The sequence below is a fragment of the Xyrauchen texanus genome, chromosome 19 (genome assembly GCF_025860055.1).
Source record: "Xyrauchen texanus isolate HMW12.3.18 chromosome 19, RBS_HiC_50CHRs, whole genome shotgun sequence".
Classification (NCBI taxonomy): domain Eukaryota; kingdom Metazoa; phylum Chordata; class Actinopteri; order Cypriniformes; family Catostomidae; genus Xyrauchen; species Xyrauchen texanus.
Window position 1 is genome coordinate 9,697,035 of NC_068294.1, and position 25,811 is coordinate 9,722,845.

Consider the following 25,811-nt stretch of genomic DNA (forward strand, 5'->3'; position numbering starts at 1 on the left):
TCTTTTATTCAAGTTCAGCTGTACATAAAGCAAGTCCAAAAAACAAGATATTTTTTAAGAAACATCTGAACAATTAAATTAAACCGTATGACAAATCGACATGGTCAACTGCCAGTGTTCATACAGTCAGTTATAACGCATTGTAAACGAGCTAATGAATGAATACATATCCATACATACTCATCATCTAGAAACATTTCACATGTCGATCAAACAGTCTGTTAAAATGACAAATGCACAGAGAAGCTTTAGTAATTCTTGAATATCCCTGTGGGTGACTACAGTCACCAAAACAATGTTTCAGAAACCAGGAGGTTCTCCCAATTTCAACAAATCACAGTTTCTCAAAGGCATGGAGAAAACGATGGGAGGCCGATAACGGAATTCATGCTGGGCGATCAGGAACCGCCACAGGTGACTAGACCAGGCTGATAGGAGGAAACAGGTCGACAGGCACCAGCAGACCCTTTAGAACTGTTACCCAAGCACAAGTCAGATTCTCTAACATCTTAAGTCATCATGTAAAGTGGCTTTAGACTATACGGATGAAGTGTATGTCATTGTGGGGATAACCGGGACACATGTCCAGAAAAACCCTCCCCTGTTGGTCCAAATAGCTACTTTGTATCTTATGCTCACCTGATTTGATTGGTCATTATTTGATGATGTTCTCGATGGCATGAGTTGGGTGTCCAGCACATGAAACACATAAACAGGTGTGTACCCATGTGCCCTTGAAGGGACAGTTCACCCTAATATGTAAATTAGTTTTGGAACAACATGAGGGTGAGTAAATGACGACATAATTAAAATTTTTGGGTGAACTATTCCTTTTACCAATTATTCCTACATACTGATTTAGGGTTGGTTTACTCGACCCATACAATCACTCTAAGGGAAATGACCCAGCTCACCTTAGACTTTCAAAAGTTTGACTATGAAACTTAGGACTGGAGTAATCTATTTGACAGTTTCTGAGAGAGAGTCTATTATGTGAATGGTGGGTAGTGTGGGGTCAAGAACTGGAGAATGGAGATCTGGGAGGTGTTTATGTTATCACTTGGTGGAGCGGCGAGCGGGTTCAAAGGCAGTGGGAGGGGGAGGAGGCCCCCTGCGGTCCAGCTCCTCCACATACGCCATGAGGAGTTTGTGCCTCTCCTCTGACACACAGTCCAGCACCAGGTACCTTTTGTCCTTCTGCAAGATCTTCTCGATGTCCGACAAGTGCTGCTCGGACTCCTGCATCCATTTACGAGATCTGGAGTCAAACGGACAGATGAAACAAAATCAGACATAATAAAAATGAATTATATGACAAATAAATATAAATATATATATATATATATATAAAAAAAATATATATATATATATATATATATATATATATATGTTTTGAAGTTTCTCACTTGTAGGTGATGAACTTGGTCTCTTTTAGAAGTGTTCTGAAGTCTGCTTTGGCTGTAATGTACTTGTCTTTGATGTAGTCATCAAACTCCCTCTGTCTTTTCTACAGTGTTGGTGAAAATGTGAACAGCAGGAACAAAGTCTTAATCATGTTTTTAACTCTTATACAAAAGGAGTACAACACATAAATTGAAAAACTGATCAAGAGACACAGATGTGCCCTACTCTGTCACTGCTGGAGAACTTGATGCATCTGGGATCTTCTTTAATGAGCTTCTTCACTTCCTTCCACGATGACATCAAAGTGATCTGATGTAGAGGAAGGAATGTGAGTTTATTAAGTAGACAGAAAACGACAGACTGACAACAGATATATTCAGATATGTGAATCACGTAATCGCAAAAGGGCACTGTGTACCGAGGTCGTCTCGTCCAAAAGTTGTCGAAAATGCTCCTTTTTCTTCTTGGCGAGAGCCTCGATGTGCTCATTGAAGAGCCTCTCTTTCTCTTCTCTCTCCAGGAGTGAGGATGACTCCCAGCGGTGGTCTTTCCTCAGTGTCCGGCGTGTGTCTGACCACGCGGCATCAGGCAACTTTACCTGTCACATTAAGAACACAATTAATTCTTCAATATTAAAATCCTCCATGAATTATATTGGGGTATATATGGGTAACATTTCTGCGTCATGTACCATATCAGATAGGAGCGCTTTAAAATGCTGGATGGCCTCCTCTCTCTTGTGCTGTTCTCTCTCACGGTCGATCTCTTTGGTCTGTTCAGAGCGAAATTTCTGCACCGTCCGCTCTCTCTCCCTCAGACTAGCCTCTATCCGGGCCTGTTTCTCCAGCTCCTTCTCTTTCTCAGAGTTTGGGTTCTGGAGGGTTAACAAGGTCAAAAGTCAGGCCCGGTAGAAAATGTTCTTAGGTCAACATCCTTTGTTTATCTTGGAACATTCCTATCAAGCCATCATAGATTAAACCCTTTCCATAACCTAACCCTAAACCAGTGACAAATTACAGCTTGATTAGATTAATGTTCTCTAACCCTAACTCTTAAAATCTGATTGATTGATATGTTAACATCCAAGAACATATTCTACTTGGGTACACCACGTTAAGGTGAATATTTCAGAACAAAACATGCTTATACTGTAAATGAAGTCCATAGACATGGACATGCAAAAACTATCACTTTCTTTTCATTTGCTCTGATCTTCAAAAGCCCTCAATTTTGATGCATTTCTTACATATTTCCATGCCAATGTTTTACACTCCATTAGGGTTTTGTCTATAAAATATTGCATGACTGGTTTTAAAACCATGGTGTATAACAAAGAAGAGTAGCATCTTCTTCAACCTTGGCAAGACGCTCCACATAGCTCTTGAAGAGTTCCTCTCTGGCTGCAGAGGTTTCTACGGCTTTGTAGCGAGGGTCAGTCTCCATCTTCTCCTTGACTTTGCTCCAGCGCTGCTGACCATCCACATGATAATCTGACAGCAGCTCAAAAAAGTCCTGCTTCACCTGAAAGGAAAACAGAGTAACATCAACTTATGGGGTGGTGGAGCCTTGTAGTGAAAGATCTAGGAGGGTAGCCACTACCACTTTGCCTTTGCCCCTTTAAGTATTGTACTGAGTACTCAGAGTCACTCTGGATGCAAGTGTCTGCTAAATGACAACTTATTACATTATAAGGGCTGGGTATTCATACAGCTCTCGATTCGATTCCTATTCATATGGGTGCATTTCAGTAATTAGGGATGTCACAATACCGCTACTGGTATTGGAATTGGCTACGAAATCGTGCTCATCTACTTGTTCTTGTAAAAATGCTCCAATAAACGATGACGTATGAATGTCATTCCATAAACATTTAATGCACTAATTAAAATCATATTATGCCCTAGTGTGATTATTACACAGCAAAGGCTGCGATTTAATGAGATAAATAACTAGTTTGCATGTGCTGCAAGCTTCAAGCTAAATTTGTGGTTGTGCCGACACCGGCTGCTCATAACTTTTAGAGCTCCTTGGCTCATACATGGAAAACATCTGCTACAAACGTGGTTTGTAGCAGATGACGGCAAGCGGAGTGCTAATTCACTTTGTAGTGTGAGGCACATACAGAATACATATTTATTTTTATGAAAAAGCAGCCTTTTGCATTTTAACAATCAATTTGAGAAGCTACTCTCAAAAACACAGAGAAACAAAAAGGGCTTCACTCCAAAATAAAAGCTCAATTTAAATGAAAATAAAAGCATTACAGAAATACATCACAGCTGTACAGTTATGTAATACTACTTTAATACTACTACTAAAAATAAATCAATAGAAATTGTATTATATTTAAGCAATATCACACATCTGTGATGCTCTATTATGCAGCACTTTATTTGACAGAAATAACTCCTATTTTGGATTGTGATTTGAGGTTCTTTGTAAAAGGGATATTTCCGGTTCTAGATGCTGATGGGTCAACACCTGTGCTTTCAGTATAAAGAACAGCTCTGACCTCATCACGAAACTTCTATATCACTCCGCATCACTCATAGTTGACAGGTATTCTTGTTACCTAGCAATGTTCTGTTTATTGTTTACTGCCAGGGACAAAAATTTCTGGTGGAAGGATGGCATTTTATGATTTTACTAACAAAAAAATTACATTTTAATAAACGTATTTATTTTGTGGTGACCGTTTTATAAAAGCAATAAGGAGTGCCATATTGTGAATATGACACGAAACACCCTGCAGCCTTGACTATAATCACAATATTGCATGGCCTGGCATGTCTTATTGCTTAAGTATAAAAGCTCTTCATTAGATAAAAATAATACAATATAATGATGAAAATTAATTGTTCCATTTTCATTTGATTGAAGTTTAAATTCTGTAATTTATTTAGAATATATTTTGATAAAAAAATATGTAATTCAGAAAAAATAAAACAAAAAACAGGTATCGGTATCGGCAAGAACCCAAAAGGAAGTATCAGTGCTCATAAAAAAAATATAAAATGGTATTGTGACATCCCTAGTTATATAATGTCCATTTTGCTTTCATATGAAGGAAATTCTGTCCCATTCCATCTCTCACATTTTTAGTAAATTAGCACGACGTTTGGTCTCATATGCGAGTGATGATTGTAGAGAGTTGCATATAGTAAAAGGATGATCTTGGGATTTAGGAATCGAGATTGTTCAAATGAAGATCAAGATGGATTGGAAAGTCCTATTACATACTATAAATAACATTTTATAATACACTGCCTGACCAAATAAAAAAGTTGCATACTCATTGGACATCCTTTAGCTTTGATTACAGCAGCATTAGTCGTGCCATTGTTTCAACAACCTTATGCAACATCACAACATTTACTTCCATCCAGAGTTGTTAATTTTCCCCAGGATGTTGTATTGATGACGGAAAAGTTGAACCACTCCGTAAAGTCTTCTCCAGCACATCCCAAAAACGTTCAGTGGGGTTAAGGTCAGGATCCTGTGGTGGCCAGGACTCTGTGGTGGCCAATTCATGTGTGAAAATGATTCCTCATGCTCCCTGAACCACTCTTTCACATGGAAATGCTCTTACTTTCATGAAGCTGACAGTTCACCACTATCCTTCCAGGTTTTAATAATGGGTTGGACAGTTCTTAACCCAGTTCCAGTGATTTCAGCAATCTAAAAATTCAGAAATGAGAAGCTACACACTGCATCTGTTAGGGAAATTGTTGCCAGCTGAAACATATTAATCACTGCAAAAATTATTCAATCATAGGCTCTTAAGTATCGGTTCATTTAAATCCAAACGGCGCCTTTTCTTTGGCCAGGAAGTGTATTATACAATACTATTAGGCGGTGGGCCGAGTCCGTCTATCTCGTTTAGTTTTTGATTTGATAGTTACCCAGCAGCTGTCTGGCTCATTTTTTTTATTTGTCTGTATGAATAATTCACAAAAAGATTACTGATTGTTTCCAACGCCAATTGTTGCACATTAAAGTATAAAAATAGATTTAATTTCGCTAGCTGATCACAAACGTTGGCCGGAGTGAGATCCAATCAACGCTTGTGTTGTTACCTCGTTGAATTGATTTGGCCAATCACGTTATTCGTTGAACCGGCGTCGCGTGACTCGCGTCAGTCTGAAGCCAAATGAGTCTACAACCCAACCTGGAGAGACCGGTGTGTCTCGGCAAGACAACGTCAAGGTAAGATTTGTTTTACAATGATTATACACCCCTATATCTTAATGCTTTTCATATAAGTTGTATTTAAGACTGCAAGCTATACTTCATCGTGAATATATGCGTTGTCGTTGATGAGAACAGTAGCCACGAAAGAATGTTGGTAGTGGAGCAGTAAAGCTAGGTCTAACGGTATGTTGCTTAGGCTAATCCAAATCATTTGGTACATACACAATGAACTACGCAAAGATTATTCAAATACGGGATAATTACGGGTAAATATTTAAATGGGAAGACCGTAGGAAATAATTTGACAAGTATGTCAAGGTTGGATTGGTTTATAGCAAGCTACCTAGGCTACAAGTAAGCTAGACTAATTATCAGCTAAAAAGAGTGCAAAGCAAAACAAAGAAATGATTTCAAATCAACTTTATAGTGGTAGTCATGGAGTTATATAAGCCATTTATGGTTGATTGTCACAGTTTATACAATGACCCAATTCTGTGCATGGTAGCTTATGCACATATGGTGGAAAAATATTTTATTTAAAGATGGCTGTTTTTGAGCTATTTAACAAAATTATTTGTGGTCAGAACTGCAGTAGTCTTGTCAAGCTAGTTTAAGATGGTTAGCATCTTAATACAAATGTCAAGATGAAAAATGTGATTTAAAATTAATGTGTGCTTTCTGTGTTTATTTATCTGAATATAACACACAGACACGGACAGGACAACATCATATCTCTCCACACCCAAATGACTACAGAGGTGATCGTTGACAATCATCACATCAACAGCACCATGAATGGAGCAGGTCAAGATCACGGAGTTGCTTAGTATCCACATCACAGATGACCCATCTTGATCTATCGATACCACCAACAGAACCTGGCCAAGAAAGTCCAAAAACCTCTGCACTTCCTCCCACAGTTGAGGAAGGCTCATCTCCAACAAATTCATCCTCTTAACTTTCTATAGGGGAATCGTAGAGAGCCTCTTCCTTCCACCCCCACCCTCCAATAACCTAAGGGCAGCTGATTGACTCTTGCACAAATACACTGGTAGTTTACACTATGATGCTGCTACATTGGTTTATTTTTTTATTTTTAAATTTGCTATGAACATTTGACCCCACTTACACACATATTGCACTGCCTTTTGCTACTTGTCATGTCATCCACTTGCACTGAAATACTATATTAATTAGGAATGAGTCACGATTTTCGAATATCCGATTAGTTGATTTTATTATAGAATATTGAATAGGACGTGCGGGATGATTGTCTTTAAAAAATCCCCATGTTTTAGTTGTGGTTATAAGTTGCGATCCTAAATTCACATAATATTTTTATACATTTTATAAATATATTCTTAATATTTGTTGTTTTTGTTTCTATGTTTGAGCTTATATATCTCAATATTAATAACAGTCTGGTTAATTTTGAGTCTTGAAATGTAAACTCTCAAGGGTTGGCTTTCTAAATATATGTTGGTTATGTGTATATTCAGAATGACTTCTGAGCAGCAACCTTTTTATTTTGGGGATGTCATGAATGCATCACTTGCCAAATTTAAGTTAAATGCCAATACGGCTTTTTCAGCTACTGTACTCTCTGTGGTTTGCAGGTTCACCCATAAATTTGTACATTGAACAATCTTTGCCCAACTTGTCTGGGAAAGGGGGGGTTACAGGGCTTTTTACATTTGAGGCTAAATGGATAAAACACCTCATTTTTACCTCAGTATTACTGAACTACAGAACTAAATTTACATTTTTAATGATTTATAGCAAAATTGTAATTTCAAGAACGCAGCTTCCTGGTCATCCGTGTTCATTATTTACATTGGTTGTCAAGGAAACGGGAGGTTTTCTAACGTTATGATTAGTACTCCTGCTTATTTGCCGGTTTAAAAAAGAGTTTGTAAGGACATTTTGCGTCAAATGTGCAAACAACAAAGTTGGAAACAATGTCTGTAGTACTTATACGATTTTATTACATGACCTCAGCAAAAAAAGACTTACACAGCTGTGAGGTAAGTATTAAATTCATAATTTCGAGGTCCGGCCCACCGCCTATATATTGTTGGGTCTGTTTCACACTGTTTTAGCAATTCGGGGCTCTAACTTTACTCTAAATTAAGTAAAAAAACGGTGGTTAATCGGTTGGTGTTGCTAGAGGCCACAGCAAAACCTACTCAAACGACACCTGATCGTAGTTAATACAGTTTGATAATCATGAAATTAGATGGGCATCCTCCAGTGAACCCCACCTGGTGAACACTCCCTCCTAACCTATGGCCCCCCACACAGGTGACATTTCGCTGGCATTAATGTTTGATGGCTGACCTTTAGCTGCCAAAGGCAATCAGCCCAGACTCTCTGCACTTAACCCTAGCCAGCGAGACACTGAGTGTGTGGACCAAATGACAGGACAGATTACATCTCATGAACAACTTACACACAGACAGCTCTCTCTCCCTCTCTGTGTCTAGGTCTGTTTGTGTATTATTCTGTGTAAATAGGCAGAGCAATGCATTAAATATGTGTCTGTGGCATATTGGAAAAGTGGCCAAGAGATATTTCATGTGTAATGATGTCTGAGTGCATCAGGTGTCTTTTTTTGATCAGCCTAGATGTCAGTTTAATATCAAAAATCTCCTTAAAAGGCTATTAATAAGACGGAAATCTCCACTAATGCTTTACAGTGGGAAAATAGATGTCTTTAAGATAATGCAGCTGTTGTACTTAAACTTGGGTTTAGATGTTCTGGTTTGCTTCCAAACATGGTTACTTACCTTTTCTCCTCTGTTCTTTGAGTTCTCCTTCTCCTTCTTTCTGAAGGCCGTCATGAATTCGATAAAAATGGCTTCTCTGTCTTTCATCTTCTCAACGGCCTTGAAGCGTGAATCCCTAGCGTGTTTTGCAGCGAACTCACTGAATGTTGTTCTGTGAGGGGAAATAAGGTGATAATGTCAGATAACCTTACCAGGTTAAGAATTAAAATAGAAAATGAAACACTTTATAAAGAAGACTGTAGGATAGAATATAATATAGTTTGAATATGCATAAGTGCAATTTTGATTTGAAAGCTGTGGTGGAGGGAAAGATTTTCCACTTAAATATCAGTCTGTTTGGCTAAATAAAATGTTTGTGTTCCACAGAAGAATTTTCATTTCTGGGTGAACTATCCCTTTAAGCTAAATGAATTCATCAGGTCTAGGCATTCACCTGACACCCAGCCTGGCTTCCTCCATCATTTTCCTGAAGTCATCTTTGACCTGCATGATTTTATTCTTTTTCTCTTTCCTTTCCTCTTCAGCGCGAGTCTTCACATACTGATCGAACACCTGCAGAGGGGACAGCGGGCGTGTGAGAACACGAGACATTGCCATGAAAGTGAGAGATGATGAGAGTATTATCATTATTCCTTTAAGCCATCTGTAACACTTTAAAATAAGGTTTGTTAACATTAGTTAATGGATTAGATATCGTAACAATAAACAATATATGTTTTACAGCATTTATTAATCATTTTTAATGCTAGTAAAAAACAATTGTTCATTGTTAGTTCAAAGTGCATTAACTAATGTTAACAAACACAACTTTTGATTTTACAATTGTATTAGTATATGTTGAAATTATTAATAAATGCGGCAGAAGTATTGCTCGTTGTTAGATCATCTTAAAGGGGTCAATATAAGTTAAGCTCAATCGACAGCATTTGTGGCATAATGTTGATTACCACAAAAATTCCTTTCAACTTGTCCCTCCTATTTTTTTTATAAAAAGCGAAAATCTGTGTCACAGAGGGGCACTTGCAATAGAAGTAAATGGGGCAAATTTTTGGAGGGTTTAAAAGGCAGAAATGTGAAGCTTATAATTGTATAAAAGCACATTCATTGTTAAATGTTAAAAAAGTTGTTTAAAATCATAATTTTTACAGTCATTTTAGGGTTTATTGACATTACATAATTTTACTTTACACAGAAAGGCAAGTAATTTTATCACACGAAAATCATGTTAACACACATATGAATGTCATTACATTAGTAAACAAAATACCAAAGCCAGTGCCATCTTTAAACAAATGATACTAAAACTTTTATCAGATCTAACGTTTTGGGGCCATTTTTGCAATTACTTCTAACCACCCAGTTATCAGGTGATGTTTAGTGGATGCATGATGTCTATAGTTTATATTTTAAAACCTAAAAAAATTATATAGAAAAATATTTTGCTTAATAAGTTTGCTTGTACTGTCTTTCATTAAAATAAATGCAACATAGCTTTATATTTTGATATCTACAGCAATGATGTTCAAAAATATTTAAGTGTGACTTGGGGACCTTTCGCGCTTTTATCAACATCTTTTTAATGTAATCATACACTAGATCAGGATTTGCAACCGGCGGCACACGGGCCGTATACGGCCCCATGTATCGTTGAATGCGGCCCGTCGGACAAGACTGAGGATTGATTTTAGTTCTTTGAGAAAGGGATTATGTAAAGATTTCATTCAGTTTATGATGTTATTACAACTATTGACCAGAAGAGGTCTCTTGTTAGCAGACCTGCTGATCACTGTAGGATTCTAGCATGCAACGTCTTACAGTACACTTGCTCATCATTTATAATAAATTGAGCAAAATTTGACCTCAGCTTGTCAGCGAGAGACACGTACACAAGAGCTGCTCTCTTCACAGATGTAAAGGGTAAAATACATCGGCATCAAAGCATTTTATGAAATCTGTGACAGCGCGAGAATCACCAAAGACAAATAATTGCTGTTTCGCTCATGCTTGCGAAAAACAAATAAAATAATTGTCATAGGGAGAAAATTTAAAGAAATGTGCGAGAATGTTTGGTCCGTGCGTGTGTGTTGTGGTGCGGAAATGATTTGTATTACTGCACTGAAACGTTATGTTCTTATATCCAGTATTGTTATTGATGATAATATTTGGACTTTTGTGACAATATTTAGATTTTAACTAATACCTATATAAGCCGTTTTATTAGGTGAGGTTGAAAAGGCTGAAAATACGATCTAGTTAATTTGTGTGTTTGTCGGGTGCAAATGTAGCCAATGCAATTTGATGATTACCCACAATAAAGAGGAAATTGAGTAAAGGGGTGAACATTGTTAGAGTGTGGATTTGTAATCCAACCCCTTGGTAGAAATGAGAAAAAATGTTGGCCCTCTACAACTTTTTTTCAAAGTTACACATCCCTGCACTAGATGGACACTTTCAGCTTCTCATGCAGGAGTGCAGTGTTGAAGATGGCATGTCAAGTTAAAAAGAACAACAACTGTTAAAAAAAGAACTGTTTTCATGGCGCTGATAATAGTTTTTTAAGCATTTAGCTACCTATAGCAGAAGTATACAGTAAGGCAGCTTAACAGGATTTGAAACAAGTCTGCTGTCACTCAAAGGACATTAAAAGAAACACAGCGGCTCAATAAAAGTGTGTGTACCTGTTTCCTCTCTTTGGGATTGAGCAGCAGATAACGAGGATCAAATACAATCTTATGAAGCTCCTTCTCCCAGGTAGAGAATGCGGAGACCTGGTAAAAGACGAGAGAGAGAGAGAGAGAGAGAGAGAGAGAGAGAGATGAGGAATGATTCATGCCATTTCAACCCCCCTACCTCTTAATTAGCACCATTATAACGAGAACAGCGTTCAGTAGGTTCAGTCATCCTCCTGCAGCGCTGGAGCCAGGGTGTGTGAGCCCAGCGCTTTTCATCCTCCATCCCACCACCCCTAATGAATGACACACACCCGACAGGTGGTCCTCAGCTTCCTTCTCTCTGCATCCAAACCTTTCTTTTCCTACCACGCTAATTGGCACAACGAGAGAGGTGTAATTGGGGGGGTGAACGTCAGCTCATCTTTTGGAGCGAAGGCTGTTTTTGGAGCGATGGGGGGAGGGGGTCTTGCCTTGATGATGAGACCCTTTGACTGTATTTGCAAAGGGCAAATACTTCTCTACTACAAACTTGAAGGGATCTCAATCACATAAGCAACATATGCGTCTATCCATATTTCATTGCAAAAACATCAAATCTGTTGCCAAGAGAGGGCGACTCTACTGATCAGTGTGCCTCTGATCACCTGAAAATGTCAGGTGAGTAATTTAATATGGACTGAGGCTTAAAACAAACGATGGATTTAACCTTTCAGACAAGAAAATACATAAATAAACCACCCTGCAGGAATCACAACCAGCCAAATCTGGCAGATGTCGGCCATTTGGTTATTAAAGATTTAGCTTCACTAATAGTTCCATTTGTGTTGATTGGGAAAATATAGCAGAATAAATTAGATTTGCATCAACTGAAGGAAATATCAGTGAATGCAAGGCAGCAAACGAATCGTGTTAAAATTTTTAGATAAGTTTAGGATTTAGGCTTATGTTTGTATTTGTGTAAACAAAATGCTGCAGAGCTGCTTTGTCGTTGTAATCTTGTTTTCAGTCAGCTGCACAAAAGAATCAAACAAATAGTCAATGTGCAAAGGCAGCTATAAATGGAATAAATTAATTCTTCATAATTCAAAATCATAATTCAGTATGCAAATAGATCCAAGAAAGGTGAGCTATCACAAATATCACAATGATGTACTTTTACAGTATAAATATTTATACAGTGTCAATGTTAATTTCAACATAAACTAATAGATTTTTAAAATAAAAAATTGTACGTTTATATTAGTTATGAACTAACTATGAACAATTGTATTTTTATTAACTACCATTAACAAAGTGGATTAATAAATGCTGTTAAAAATATATTGTGCATTGTTCGTTCAAGATACTTCATGCATTGACTAATGTTAACGAATGGGACATCATGGTAAAGTGTTACCATTTAAATCTTAAAAGATTATATGAAACAAAACATAGATATTACCCAAGGCTGAAATAATTGGCAAAATGTTTCAATGGAATCTGTACTTTGAAGGGATAGTTCACCCCAAAATGAAAATTCTGTCATTATTTACTCACCCCTAAACTGGTAAGACTTCATTTTCTTGTCTGAAAGGTTAAATCCATCGTTTGTTTTAAGCGGTGTAAGACAGCACCGAGCACTGATGGAAGCAGCATAATCATAGTCATGGATTGATGTGTGCATATGTGATATGATTTACCCCTCGCTCAAGCAGCATGTCTTTAAACTGATTCATGCGAGCCTCTTGAGGAACCACGGCTCTCTCTCTCGCTGCCTTCAGCTCTGCCTCCATTGCCGCCTCCTCAGAGTCGACTGACTCCTTTATCTCCTCTATCCTAATACACACAATTCAAAACAAACAACCAACAAATCAGCCAGAGGTATGAGGTCATGTAACTTCAGTGCCAGCAGAGCACAACTGAATGCTGAGCATAATTTAAAACCTTGTTTTTGTTTGAAAACAAGGTTTTAAAACAAAACCATGCATCTCTCAAAAACGCTTCCGTAATTGCACACTGTAATGATAAATTTGAACAATTTATTCAGGTATCCAAACCTTTTCATGCAATTTGGAAAATATTGTACTCTCAAATATATATATATATACATACATATACACACACACACACCCACAGTTCAAGTTTTCATACACCTTAGCCAAATACATTTAAACTCAGTTTTCACAATTCCTGACATTTAAACGTAGAAAACATTCCCTGTCTTAAGTCAGTTAGGAACGAAGATTTATTTTGAGAATGTAAAATGTCAGAATAATAGTAGAGCTCATGATTATTTCAGCTTTTATTTCTTTCATCAAATTCCCAGTGGGTCAGAAGTTTACATACAGTTTGTTAGTATTTGGTAGCATTGCCTTTAAATGGTTCATCTTGGGTCACATTTTTGTCCTGTAATTAATAATGGCACTGTGGCACAATTATGATTTCAATATTAGGTTCAAGTTGGAACGCAGTGTGAGTGAACTTGTGATTAGTACATTTATAGCTAGCGCCTAGCTATACATTAGCAACTTGTTTGCTATCCAGAATAAATAAATATGCACATTATTTTTATAGCCAAATAGTTGTTCCATTCATTTTTTAAATGTTCAGGGTTCTTTTCAAAGTTCTGTGTTATCTGTTAATTTAAAAGGCCAGTTTGGTATTGGAAAAAGTAATTAAACTTCATATTAGGAGAACAACAATAAAGTTTGTTTGTCTTTCAACCCATTTTTGTAATGTAATTCAGTACCGTGATAATAGGGTATACCATGATATAAGCTTCAGCAATCATCTTGATGTGAAAATGTTATGTCACATGCCTAATTCCAATCCGTGTTTACAATTTATACACAGGAAAAAAAAATGGCAGATTGTAATGTGAAAATAAGCAAATGCTTTAATTGCAATTAAGAACAATTTGCATGTTAAACATTTTAAATTAATCACATTCGATAACGTGTTAATTTCGGCAGCTCTAATATATAATACATTTCAAATGTGTTTTGATTGGCTGCTTTTTGTTTTTGTCTTTGTCAGTTAATGCTGGAAACTTGGCATGCTGCACCTTGGCATTACACACTTTAATGCCATCTGGCATCTCACATGATAGAAATAGAGAATGAAATGAAGCAGAAAAAAATAAAATCCTCACTTTCTTCTCTTGGTCTTGTTGGGTTCATCTTCAGGTATCTCATCAGCCACTGAAGGTTCCTGCTCCTCTTTAGCCAGCACTGTTTCCCAGGAAACACATGCAACACAAGATTTAGACATCTATTAAGAACAGGTTCATGCTCACAGCTGACAAACAGATAAGACTGAGTTTTCCCACTTTAGACTGCAGTGGTGTAGAACAGAGACATATTTAGAACAAGATCATTTAGAAATACTGTAGTAAAGAGAGTATCAATGTACATTCTATGCATACCAGAGGTGTCAAACACATTTCTTTCTATTATTTTAGGCCCAACTTTGAGTTAATGGCTTATTAATGTTATATTAATATTCTAAAATGGCCAATTATCAATGTATATCTAATCTAAAGTCTTCTGATCATTGAAATGTCCATGTTTCACCTGTTATTAGCTCATGAAGAGCATGTATCATGCATTCACTTTCCATAGGTAACCCAAGATTTAACAAATAAAGATGATGTTTAGTCCAATCTGGCCCACAAACAAAAATTTAGATTTTGACACCCCTGCTCTAGACTTGAATGCAGAGTTAAAAAGTATCATCTGTAATTTCTATGTGAGCTACATTTCTAAAAAAGGCAAATATTAATATTCGATACAAAGATGTGTAAGGTATGTGACACTAAATCCTGCGTTTCTATGAAGATGACCTTTACCTGGTCTGTGGCTGTTGTCCATGCCTCTTTTGTGCGGAGGTTCCTGAATCGCTTTATCTACATCAGCCCGTCCCACCAGCTCCTCCGGCCGTTCCCACATGGACAGACGTGTGGTGGGATTATAATAGAAGACCCGCTCATCACCCGTCCACACCAAACACCTATCATACACACACACATTTGTAATATCAAAACAAGCAATCGGCAATCTGCACTTGCATGTTTAATTCTAAATGATTTTATTAACGAAGGAAGTTTCTAATAATTACTTCCTAGTGCTTGACGCATGTGCAGAGCACTAGAATGTGTAACTGAGCTTGAAATCACAATCGCCAAGGAGACAGCAGAAGTTAAGATTTATAGTGAAAGGGGGTTATATTTTGGTCTGTTTTCACACAAAACCAACTGGATCGCTTCAGAAGACATGGATTAAACCACTGGAGTCATATGGATTACTTTTATGCTGCCTTTATGTGCTTTTTGGAGCTTCAAATTTTGGTCACCATTCACTTGCATTGTATAAACCTACAGAGCTGAGATTCGAAGCACACGTGTCTCTCTCTCTGCTGGACAGTGGCATCTCTAAACATGATTACATCCATTAAGTATGGGAAAGGTTTATATATTACTTAATTATTGCACATTTGAGATGTAATTGATCTTGTGTGTTTTTACTTTTGCAGTGTTTGAAATAAATGGGCATGAGAGGACGCCTACCACGGTGTGCCAGGGATGGGTGTGGTCGCTATGGGCTTGGCCTTTTTAGCTGCCTTCTGCTCCTCTGTCATCTCTTCCTCTTTCAGCTCCTAAGAGCAACACACAGATGATTTCAGAACCTCTCATTTACACCTATCATGATTCAGAAGATAAGGTGTGTTTCAAACCTCTTTGTGCTCTTTTGGAGGGTCAATTATCGGGCTTCCGTCTTCCATGTCCATGATTTCACCGTCATTCATGTCCACAATTAATTCCTTCACCTTCTCTCTCTCTTTTTCTGTTATGGAGATCCAGCAATGAGTCACTTTTCTCACAAAAAAGTAACGCACGTGTGACAGTTACATTAAGGAACCATCAACCATAATACACCATCATGTTACGACTGCGAAATCAATCACAGATTGGCTCTTAAAGTGTACAGCTCAATTTCAATATTTTCAATGAATTCATTGTACACCAATCAGCCACAACATTAAAACTACCTGCCAAATATTGTGTAGGTCCCCCTCGTGCTGCCAAAACAGCACCAACCTGCATCTCAGAATAGCATACTGACATTATATTCTTCCTCCACAATTGTACAAAGGGGTTATCCGAGTTACCGTAGACTTCATCAGTTCAATCCAGTCTGGCCATTCTCTACTGGCCTCTCTCATCAACAAGGTGTTTCCATCCACAGAACTGCCCCTCACTGGATGTTTTTTGTTTTTGGCACCATTCTGAGTAAATTCTAGAGACTGTTGTGTGTGAAAATCCCAGAAGATCAGCAGTTACAGAAATACTCAAACCAGTCTGTCTGACACAAACTACAATCTATGCAATTAACTAATCAGCCAATCATGTGGTAGCAGTGCAGTGCATAAGATCATGCAGATAAGGGTCAGGAGCTTCAGTTACATTTACCATCAGAATGGGGAAAGAAAATTTGATCTCAGTGATTTGGACCGTGGCATGATTGTTTCTGCCAGATGGGCACCAACAATATTAGACAGGTGGTTTTAATGTTGTGGCTGATCGGTGTATGTCCTTGTCCCAGTCTCTAACCTGTCTCTTTAAGCTCCTCTGGTTTCTCCCAGGTTGTCTCCTGTGTGTGTTTATTGTAGTAGTAGGACTTTCCTTCAAGTGTTCTGAACTCAGTCCAGTCAGATGTGCTCAGAGTTCCTGGTAGTCCTGATGGTCCAGATGCCATCATCTGAGGGGGCATCATGGGTACGAAGGATGGTGCCATGCCAGGGAGCATACCTTAATATAACACAGACAAAATCAGAGTCTGTTCAAGACATGTAATTTTTCTCTTTTCTGTCACAATCAGAATGATAGGAAAGTTATTGCAATATTAAATGTATAGTTCACCCAAAAATGAAAATTCTGTCATCGTTAACGCACGTTTACATGTTGTTTCAAACCCATGTGACTTTTTTTTTCCAGGAAACATTTTGAAGAATGTTCATGCTGCTCTTCATACTATGAAAGCATATTATGACCATAGACTTTAATGCTCGAAAAATGACACATTTCTACCGCAAAAAGAGTGTTCATTTTCACAGTTTTTGGTTTTAATCATAGTTTGTCTTTTGAAGAAAATGTCTTTTAAAATTGGTCATCATGTAATTGTCATTCATTTTAGTTTTACTCATTTTACGGCATATAATTTGTCAATGAAAATAGTGTCTTTTAGTTAATGTGCAAAATGACAAAAACACGAGTCAAATTGAAACTTGATAAATTAAAATTAATAAACGTTGTACTACATAAAAAATCTGAAAAAAAAAAAAATACTAAAAACAAAATGCTATTATCTTGAAATAATAGCAAATAATGAATGTACTCAAGTATTAGCTACTCTTTAGAAGTTAGCGTACTGTATTCTGTTAATTAATGCTTTAGAGACTGTAATTAATTTTCCGCGTTTAGTCAGTTTAGCTTATTGCATTTTGTGTAGTGTTTTTTTTTTTAAATCAAATGAATTACATGGTATGCCGATTAATTAATCACAATTAATCGCACACATATTTTCTGAGAAAGACCCTCAAATAACAATTATTCAATATATAATAATAAAATAATTTTAAATAATTATAAAATATATATTATAAAAAATTACAATACAGATAAGGGACTAAAACCAAAATGTTGATCATTTCGGTTCGTTCTGAGTAAAAACTGTACTTGCCTCAATAAAATAAGTTAAAATGAGCAATTAATATTTTTCCTGTATGGTGGATTTATCATCATAGAAATAATAACACCATACAGTTAATTAACAGTTAAGTATCATTTTAATTACAGATCTGCATCTTGGTAGCATCTAATCTGTATTAATGCATCATATCTAACAATAATTCAGTGAAAACTTGAAAACAACTGAGCAATTTACTTTTTAACTCTTTTTACGTTTTCATTGTATCTGGATTAGCTGTGCATGTTTATGTAGTAATTATACTGTACATAGTTGTTAAAGAGTTCTTCATTCACAGCATACAACATCCACAACGGACAATTATGCAAAGAAATGTGTGATGCAGCAGTTTCCTTCACGTTTAAAGCACTTTATTTTTTCAGGAAACATGAAGTGGTGTAGTTACAAAAATGTAACTGGGAAACTAGTTTCATGAAAAAAATATCGGGACAAAATTAACCAGTTATAACCGGTTACCAGTATTTAAAAATAACATTTCACTCCAGAACAATTGAAAATCACTTTGTTCTGATTTTCGGTTACGTTCTGCTAAAAATGTAGTTCCTTTTCATTCCTTGAATGGTTTTTATTCCCTAATACAGATAATTAAAATGCATTACATTATTTTGGTGAAGCATTCAAAAATACAATACAAAAAATTGGCTTTAGAATGCAATATATTATATCCATATTATCGAAAATAAGCCTATCATTGGCCTACAGTTCACAGCAATCAGTCAGAGATTTATTATAAGGGCTTGTTTAAGGATGTGATGATGTACACCAGCATCAGACGGATGCTTTTAGAGTGTCTCGGTTGTGTCGCGTCATAAACGTACCGTTTTTAGGTCACGGTGTCAAGATAAATTAAGTTTGAAACTTAGAAAAACACGTCTTGTGATCCCTGTGTTTGGATTTGTGCTCCATCAAGCTGTGTTTGTACACAAGTATGTGTTCTCATCTCTTGGTAAGTGTGGTTTGTTCTCTGTCTGCTTGAGCTGTGCTTTGCCTATACAGCTGGAGTTTCGCTTACTACACCCTGGAGAAAACAGATGGTACTCCAAGCTTGTTCAATCTATGCCCTTGCTTTCATCTCAAGCAGCGGAATCCCAAACACACTGGATTATCGGACTAGATAAATATCGAATAAATTATTTTATATACAGATGTTTCTTCTTTGTTTATATCTTGCAGTATTTTTTTCTCGTCATATTTTCATCAAGAGTATGCTTTAATAAAATCATGATGCATCTTTTTCGTCTCGTATGTTGACAAAAGCAAAAAATCGTTGTCAACGAACATTTTTGTCAGTGACTTGTTAATGAGATTAACACTGCTTATAACACATAAAAACATAATAGGCAAATGTTAGAGACTGACAGCTTCAGTCACCATTCACTCGTGTTCAACAGAAGAAAAGTCATAAAGGTTTGGACAACATGAGGGCGAGTCAGTTTTTGGCAACACAATATGACAAAAAGAGGTAAATAACGTTGAAAATAAGTAATGCCAGTGTTGTTAATAATAGAAAAAATAAAGCTTGATTGTTATTAGGGATGGGCATTTTGGTAATTTTGTCTACTGGAGTACTCAAAGTAATTACTCGAGTGCTCGTTGTGTACTCATGTATTGTGTATAGTGTACTGTAAAAGACTACTATAATGTAGTGTTAAAATAAGTACAAAAGATGGCATAATCAAAATATAATGCAAAATGTTTTGTCATCAGGTGAAGACTTGATCAATTCAATGAAACAATGCTCAGAAAATGCGTCTGTTCTTCAGGTTACCGTAATAAGCTTAGTAAGTGTGCATCACTGTTTCTGAACCATGTATCTGCAAAACCGTGGTTTTCGTGATGCCACTATCATTATGCTTTTAAAACGCAGAGTTAAATTGAAATTAGTTTTTTGAAGAACCTTGCGTTCTCTTACATTCAGCTGCGCTCCATCTAGATGTTGGAAAGAAAGATTTCGCCTTGTGTGTGCGTGCTTCTCCAGAGTGTAGAGCGCCATCTCTGCCCCGGACAGAAAGTCAGGTTGTGCTCTTTTGGAGTTTGTTGCTGTGATGATTCATGCTTCCTCCCATTTAACATGGAATTTTAAACTTCATGCTGGGAAAACTGCAATAGAATGCCACTTTATGTTGGGCTTACAACTCGTGTGGAAATCTTCAGCTCTGATTTCGGTGGATTAAATTTTCTTTTGATTATTGTAAATGTGTAGAACAAACGTTGGCATTGCAGCATCGTTTATCAGTTTGGTTGCAATGAGACGTCTCTCTTGACAAACAAGGTAATGCTGAAAATGACAACGCAATCAATCTCAAAATTTCAAATAAGGTCCCTCTTTGATACGTAGTGTATTGCTGTCAGGTAGTTGTCACTGAATTTCGAATTCAGTGAAAAGTCACGTCAAGCATTTTCATGATTACTTGAGTACTCGTGCCCATTCCTAGTTGTTATTGTCTGTGTTAAGCATAAACTTCCAATACTATGTGCAATGGATGCATGTGCTCTGTGACTTTTACAGACATTTAATTTTAATACAAAATCAAAAAAGGCCAAAACATGAATTAAATATGACAGTTGTACTACACCAATGCATGCAATGACCACAATATCACATGAAAATAAAATTTAAGAAAAAAGGAGACACAAGGGAGGTACATAGATACGACAAATCACAACAACATATGTTATCTGAACTTTTACACCAGTTTGTTATCTAGGTTACTGCCTACAACTCCACTGTAGTTGTTGTAGGTTTATGAAAAAAAAAAACATGACATCAAAAATCTGTTTATTAAAACAGATCACCCTAACTTCATATTAAATTATTAGGCCAATGTGAAGGGAAAAAAAGTGACAAAGTGACATGATGTTGTTAAGAGAGTCTTTTTAAAGTCTCATTTGTTTAGTAGAAATAAAGGGGCCTCTAATTTTAAAGAACTAAATTCAAAAAAACATTAAGATGCACAACAGTTACTAACATGCCATAACGGGGAGAGAATTACCGTTTTTGGTAGGGGTGATAGTCTTAACATAGGGACAGCTGACTATCTGCATCATTGCTACACCTGAAAGAGCGTATAAGCAAGCACAGAGTGTTGGAAAAGACACACATACATACACGTCAACTACTGCGTTCAGGTGTAAGGGGAATAGAACAATTCGAAAGAAAATGATACAATTTCTAATACCTGATTTCTAACTGATCTAAGAACGGCTCAGTTTTTTTGTTGTTGAATATAGACAATAACATCTGCCTATGTTGCTTGGCAACATGAGCACATGGAAATGGCGGATTACTGCCATCTATAGAACACAAAACGTCACTTCTACAATTTATGCAGTAGTTGATTCATCATTTAATTTTTACACAGAAAAGCCTGCATTCAAGAATCACCAGCTATTTCATATACTTCCAGAGAGATAAACATGGGCAGCCTTAGAATTGAATAGGTTCCTATCAGACATGCTCTGGATAGTAAGAAAAATACAGAAAGACAAGGATTTATAACCAGACCAAGGAACAGAGGAGACAGTTGCATTCAAAGACTACTAGTAGAGCAGCAGAATTCTAAATAAAAGGTTCAACTTACCGGGCAGTGGAATGGGCATGCCGGGCAGGGGCACTCTGAAGGATGGCACCATGACAGGAGGGAATCCTGGCATTGGCGCAGCTGACTGTGGCATACTATGGGACATTGCCACTGGCATAGGTGGTGGCCCTGTCGTCATGGCGATCGAAACCGTTGGGGGATTGACAATTGGCAATGGGGTTGGCATGGCACTGGGGGATGTGGTTACAGCAGACTGCATATCCGTGACTTCAGGTGCAGCTGGTCACAGAATCAGGCATGAAATGATGTCAGATTTACATTTGACAACCAAATAAACAAACAAACAAATCATCCTGCACTTGTGTCAACTGATATAGTGAATTGCAAATTTGCAGAACAGGTGCAGAAAATCATTATGGCAAAGTGTCACATATTCCTGACAAAATCCATCTAATGAGTTTTACCCCAAAACCAATGCAGACCAATTAAATCAATAGATCCACGTCTGGTTCTGGACACATTACTCAATATCTTATAAATGATTGGTCGGTGTAGGATTAATAAAAACCCCTGTGTCAATAAATCTACACATAGATATTGTTTTGATTTAAAGGTGATGTGTGTAATTCACCTAGTTAATATGCAGAAACAGCTATAATAGGGTGACCATACGTCCCTCTCGGGATTTCAAAATTTGCAAAAATTTCTGGGATTCGGAATATTGTGGTGCAAAACATTGCTCTGTTTGTTGCCTGTCACAGCAACATTGGCTCAACAAACGTCTTGAGTTTGGGGTGGGGCTATCTGTTTGTCTGACCAATAAGGGATGTGGGAGTGCTTAGGAAACTTGTTTGAAAACGGACATAATTTTTGCAATTACGATCGATGATGCTAGTGGTGCAAATATTACACATTTTCAGAATTTTTCACAGCAAAAAGGCCTTTAATGAGTACATCACAAGATACACCCATTATTCTAAATTAGCTCACACAACAGATAAATGACCAAAAATAAATCTCATTATAGCTCTTGTTTAGATGTTTACTGGTATGACATACCTGATACAGGTGTTGGTAGGAGAGGTGAGACTGCTGTAATGCTGGGACTGTGGGTGGAGCTCATAGCTGTGGAGGGGGTGTGGACGGTGTGTGAGGCTGAAGTGCTGCAGGCTGCAGGCTGGATGCTGGCAGTCGGACCGGGTCCGTTGGAACCCCCACCTGCTGCTGCGGCCGCCGCCACCTGGCTCAGCATCATTGGACCCAACTCGGCCTGCTGGATCACCTTAACCCCTTCCGGCTTTGTCCAGGCCGACTCCCGTGTACGTGCGTTGTAGTAATACACCTGGATGAAGAATAAAATTGAAAGATGAAGCCTTGAATCGGTCCTCAGAGCAAATAGCATGTACTGCACAAGCAAAAACAGTAATAAGGCATCATCTAACTACACCAAACACGGAACCTTGGCCATAATTATGGGTGTAAAATACATTAATGCCTCAAGATGCATCATTCTTACAAGAAAATCCAATGCATTAATTATGGCATTTAATAAACTTTCAGCCAATAAAGAAAGAAGATCCATACCTTTCCTTCTGGACTCTTGTTCTCCACCCAGATCTCTTCTGTAGAGGGGAGGGATGGGGGAGCAGGAGAAGCTGTAGGTGGAATCCCCGGTGGGAAAATCATGCCGGGAGGAGGCGGCATGGATCCACCTGGCGGAGGCATGAACGGCGGTCTCTTCAAGGGAAAATCAGAAAGAAGCCATAAGTGTCAATGATTTTAGATGAAAACACCATGACACTGTTCTGACAGGAACCGGAAAACATGTTTTCCCTTAAATTAAAATTGAGGAACTTTACATGTAAATATTAAGTGTTTGTTACAACCTGCATCCGAAAATCCTTGCATCTAAAACTACATGTGGATATCCGTACCTGTAAAGGTGGTGCCCCCATGGGTGGGGGCACACTGGGGTCAAAGGGGATTCGTCCAAAGGGTGGTCGTGCAGGGGGTGGAGGACCCCTCATCATGGCAAAGGGAGGCACAGGGGTGCTCAGTAAAGGTTGCCTGCGGATGGAGGGGTTGGCAGAAGGAGGGGCAGTGGCAGGGAACCGCAGTGCTGGCTGCTGTGCCATGCTGATGGAAAAAAAAGGACTTTGAATGTGGAAAAACTTCAGTACACCATAGAAGTAGCATACAGGCACATTATAAGGATATTTCACCCAAAAATGAAAATTCTCTCATCATTTACTCACCCTAGTGTCATCCAAGACATATATGATTTTCTTTCTTCCGCTTAACACAAACAAATATTTTTAGAAGAATATCTCAGCTCTGTAGGTCCATAGAGTGCAAGTGAATGGTGATCAGACCTTAGAAGCTTGAAAAAGCAACATAAAAGCAATCCATACAAATCCAGTGGTTTAATCGATGTCTTCTGAAGTGATTAATTAGTTTTGGGTGAAAACAGACATGACTCACATCAGCAGTCTCCTTGGCAATCATGATTTCAAGATCGGTTACACTTTATAGCGCCATCTAGTGCTCTGCACATGCGTCAAGCACTAGGAAGTGTAATCGAGCTTGAACTCATGATCATGCCAAGAGACTGCAATGGCAATATATGCAGTGAAAAAGGAGTTACATTTTGAACTTTTCTCATTCAAAACCAATTAGATAACTTCTGAAGACATGGATTAAATCACTGGAGTCCTATGGATTACTTTTATGCTACCTTTCTGTGCTTTCTGGAGCTTCAAAGTTTGGTCACCATTCACTTGCATTGAAAGGACATCCAGAGCCAAAATATTATTTTAAAAACATTTTGTTTGTGTTCTGCAGAATAAATATAGTCATACATATCTGGGATGCCATTAGAGTGAGGAAATGATGAGAGAATTTTTATTTTGAGGTGAACTATCCCTTTAAGAGACAAACAAACACAGTTCGTTTCATTCTAATTAACCACACACCTCCCATCAAATCTTTCTGAAGCGAAATCATGGATTGGTCAATCTTAAACTACTTTCTATTAACTGGACTGCTGGAAAAAGTCAATAAATAAATAAACAACAGATACAGATCATTGATTAAAGCCTTATGTTGTTATGGTGCCTTTATTGTCCACGAGACAACCAGCCAGTCGAGGCTTAAAAAGACTTAAACCACTAAACTGCTAAACGCTGCTGAGTCCATTGTTAAGGAAAGGGTAAGACTAGTTATAATTTCTCAGTTATTTTTGCTGAAATGAGAAAAATAATACAAAATCCGCACCTGTTAGCGTCCAGGCTAATGTCTTCAGCCTCTGTGTGCTCCGCCATTGCTGGAAAACAACTACAGTCCCTGTGACGCACTTCCGGTCTGGAACTGTTCACCGCCGCCACTTTCGTAATTTACATTTTAATATGTCAGGATTACAGTTTAAATGGCTTGATTTTGATTTGAGTGGTGAATATTTTTTATATTTTAAAAATATTTTATATTTTTAACGCCTCAAAGAAAAATATTTAATCTTTTAAAGTGTTTTCTTCCAAATCAATGTGTTACTGAAGACTTTTTCTTTTCTTTTTAGCTAGCATTTTATTAATTATTTGATTAGATTAATTTGCACTGCGACATTTCATTTATTGTTTCAATTTATTAACTCTGAAAAAAAAAATTACATTTTATTTTAACTTTTATTTTGGAAAGAATATCGGTCATCTTGTGAGATGGATTTGACTTTGGAAGAGTTGGATGTGATTATTCAGAAAGCTCCCCTCAATAAAAGCCCAGGTCCAGATGGACTGCCTTTTGAATTCTATAGGACCTTTTGGAAAGACATTAAAACGTTTGTTTTGGAAATGTTTAAAGACTGTGTACAGAAAGGTGAATTGACTGAGTCCATGAAGCAGGGTTTGATCACTTTAATTCCAAAACCTAACAAAGATTCCTTGTATTTAGATAATTGCAGCTCAACTACTTTGCTTAATTCAGATTATAAATTGTTAGCTTCCCTTTATGCAAATAGATTGAAACCATGCTTCAATGAACTTGTCTCTACTTCCCAATCTGGCTTTATGAAAGGTAGGCATAAAGCAAATAATATTCAACTTGTTTTAGATATTTTAGATTATAAGGAATTAATCAACGATAATGCAATTATTTTCTTTTTAGATTTTATAAGGCCTTTGACACGGTTTAGCATGAGTTTGTGTTTGAATCTTTGCGTAGGTTTGGTTTTGGCTCTTCCTTTGTTAAAATAGTTCAGACTTTTGACAAAAATATTAACAGCAATGTATCTTTGGTGAATGGTGTTTCTCCCCAGATTATGATTAGCAGGGGCATCAGACAAGGGTGTCCTTTTTGCCCTTTTTTGTTTTTGTTGGTCACTGAGTTTATCAATATTTTTATTACTTGTTGTGTAGATATTCAGGGTATCTTAGTAGCAGAACACACGTTTCTAATTAGTCAACTGGCAGATGACATCTGTCT

At 37.3% G+C, this 25,811-nt stretch overlaps 1 protein-coding gene across 2 annotated transcripts; it reads right to left on the bottom strand.

Annotated features, from left to right (window-relative positions):
* LOC127660119 (transcription elongation regulator 1-like) lies at positions 1 to 24,665 on the bottom strand. 2 transcript variants are annotated; one of them, XM_052150204.1, is made up of 21 exons: positions 24,612 to 24,665; positions 23,273 to 23,474; positions 22,923 to 23,075; positions 22,398 to 22,680; positions 21,378 to 21,617; positions 20,790 to 20,852; positions 16,641 to 16,838; positions 15,764 to 15,873; positions 15,597 to 15,685; positions 14,880 to 15,040; positions 14,184 to 14,262; positions 12,733 to 12,868; positions 11,060 to 11,149; positions 8,815 to 8,933; positions 8,382 to 8,532; positions 2,761 to 2,925; positions 2,096 to 2,278; positions 1,823 to 2,002; positions 1,630 to 1,713; positions 1,407 to 1,507; positions 1 to 1,258 (listed from the first exon to the last, which is right to left on the bottom strand). In XM_052150204.1, exons 1-21 carry the CDS (start codon positions 24,656 to 24,658, stop codon positions 1,057 to 1,059), a joined length of 3,036 nt encoding a protein of 1,011 aa, XP_052006164.1. In that variant the 5' UTR covers positions 24,659 to 24,665; the 3' UTR covers positions 1 to 1,056. The 2 variants fall into 2 exon arrangements, with proteins under 2 accessions (XP_052006164.1, XP_052006166.1); XM_052150206.1 differs by lacking the exon at positions 20,790 to 20,852.
* Positions 24,666 to 25,811: the final 1,146 nt, after the last annotated feature.

What these genes read in the sequence shown, in the direction of transcription:
- LOC127660119 (XM_052150204.1), bottom strand. Translation starts at nt 24,658, where the DNA reads ATGGCGGAGCACACAGAGGCTGAAGACATTAGCCTGGACGCTAACAG. An exon ending in CTCCAAAAGAGCACAAAGAG is followed by an intron (nt 15,686 to 15,763) that starts GTTTGAAACACA and finishes TGTTGCTCTTAG; the next exon opens with GAGCTGAAAGAGGAAGAGAT. An exon ending in CAAAGAACAGAGGAGAAAAG is followed by an intron (nt 2,926 to 8,381) that starts GTAAGTAACCAT and finishes TTTTCCTTTCAG; the next exon opens with GTGAAGCAGGACTTTTTTGA.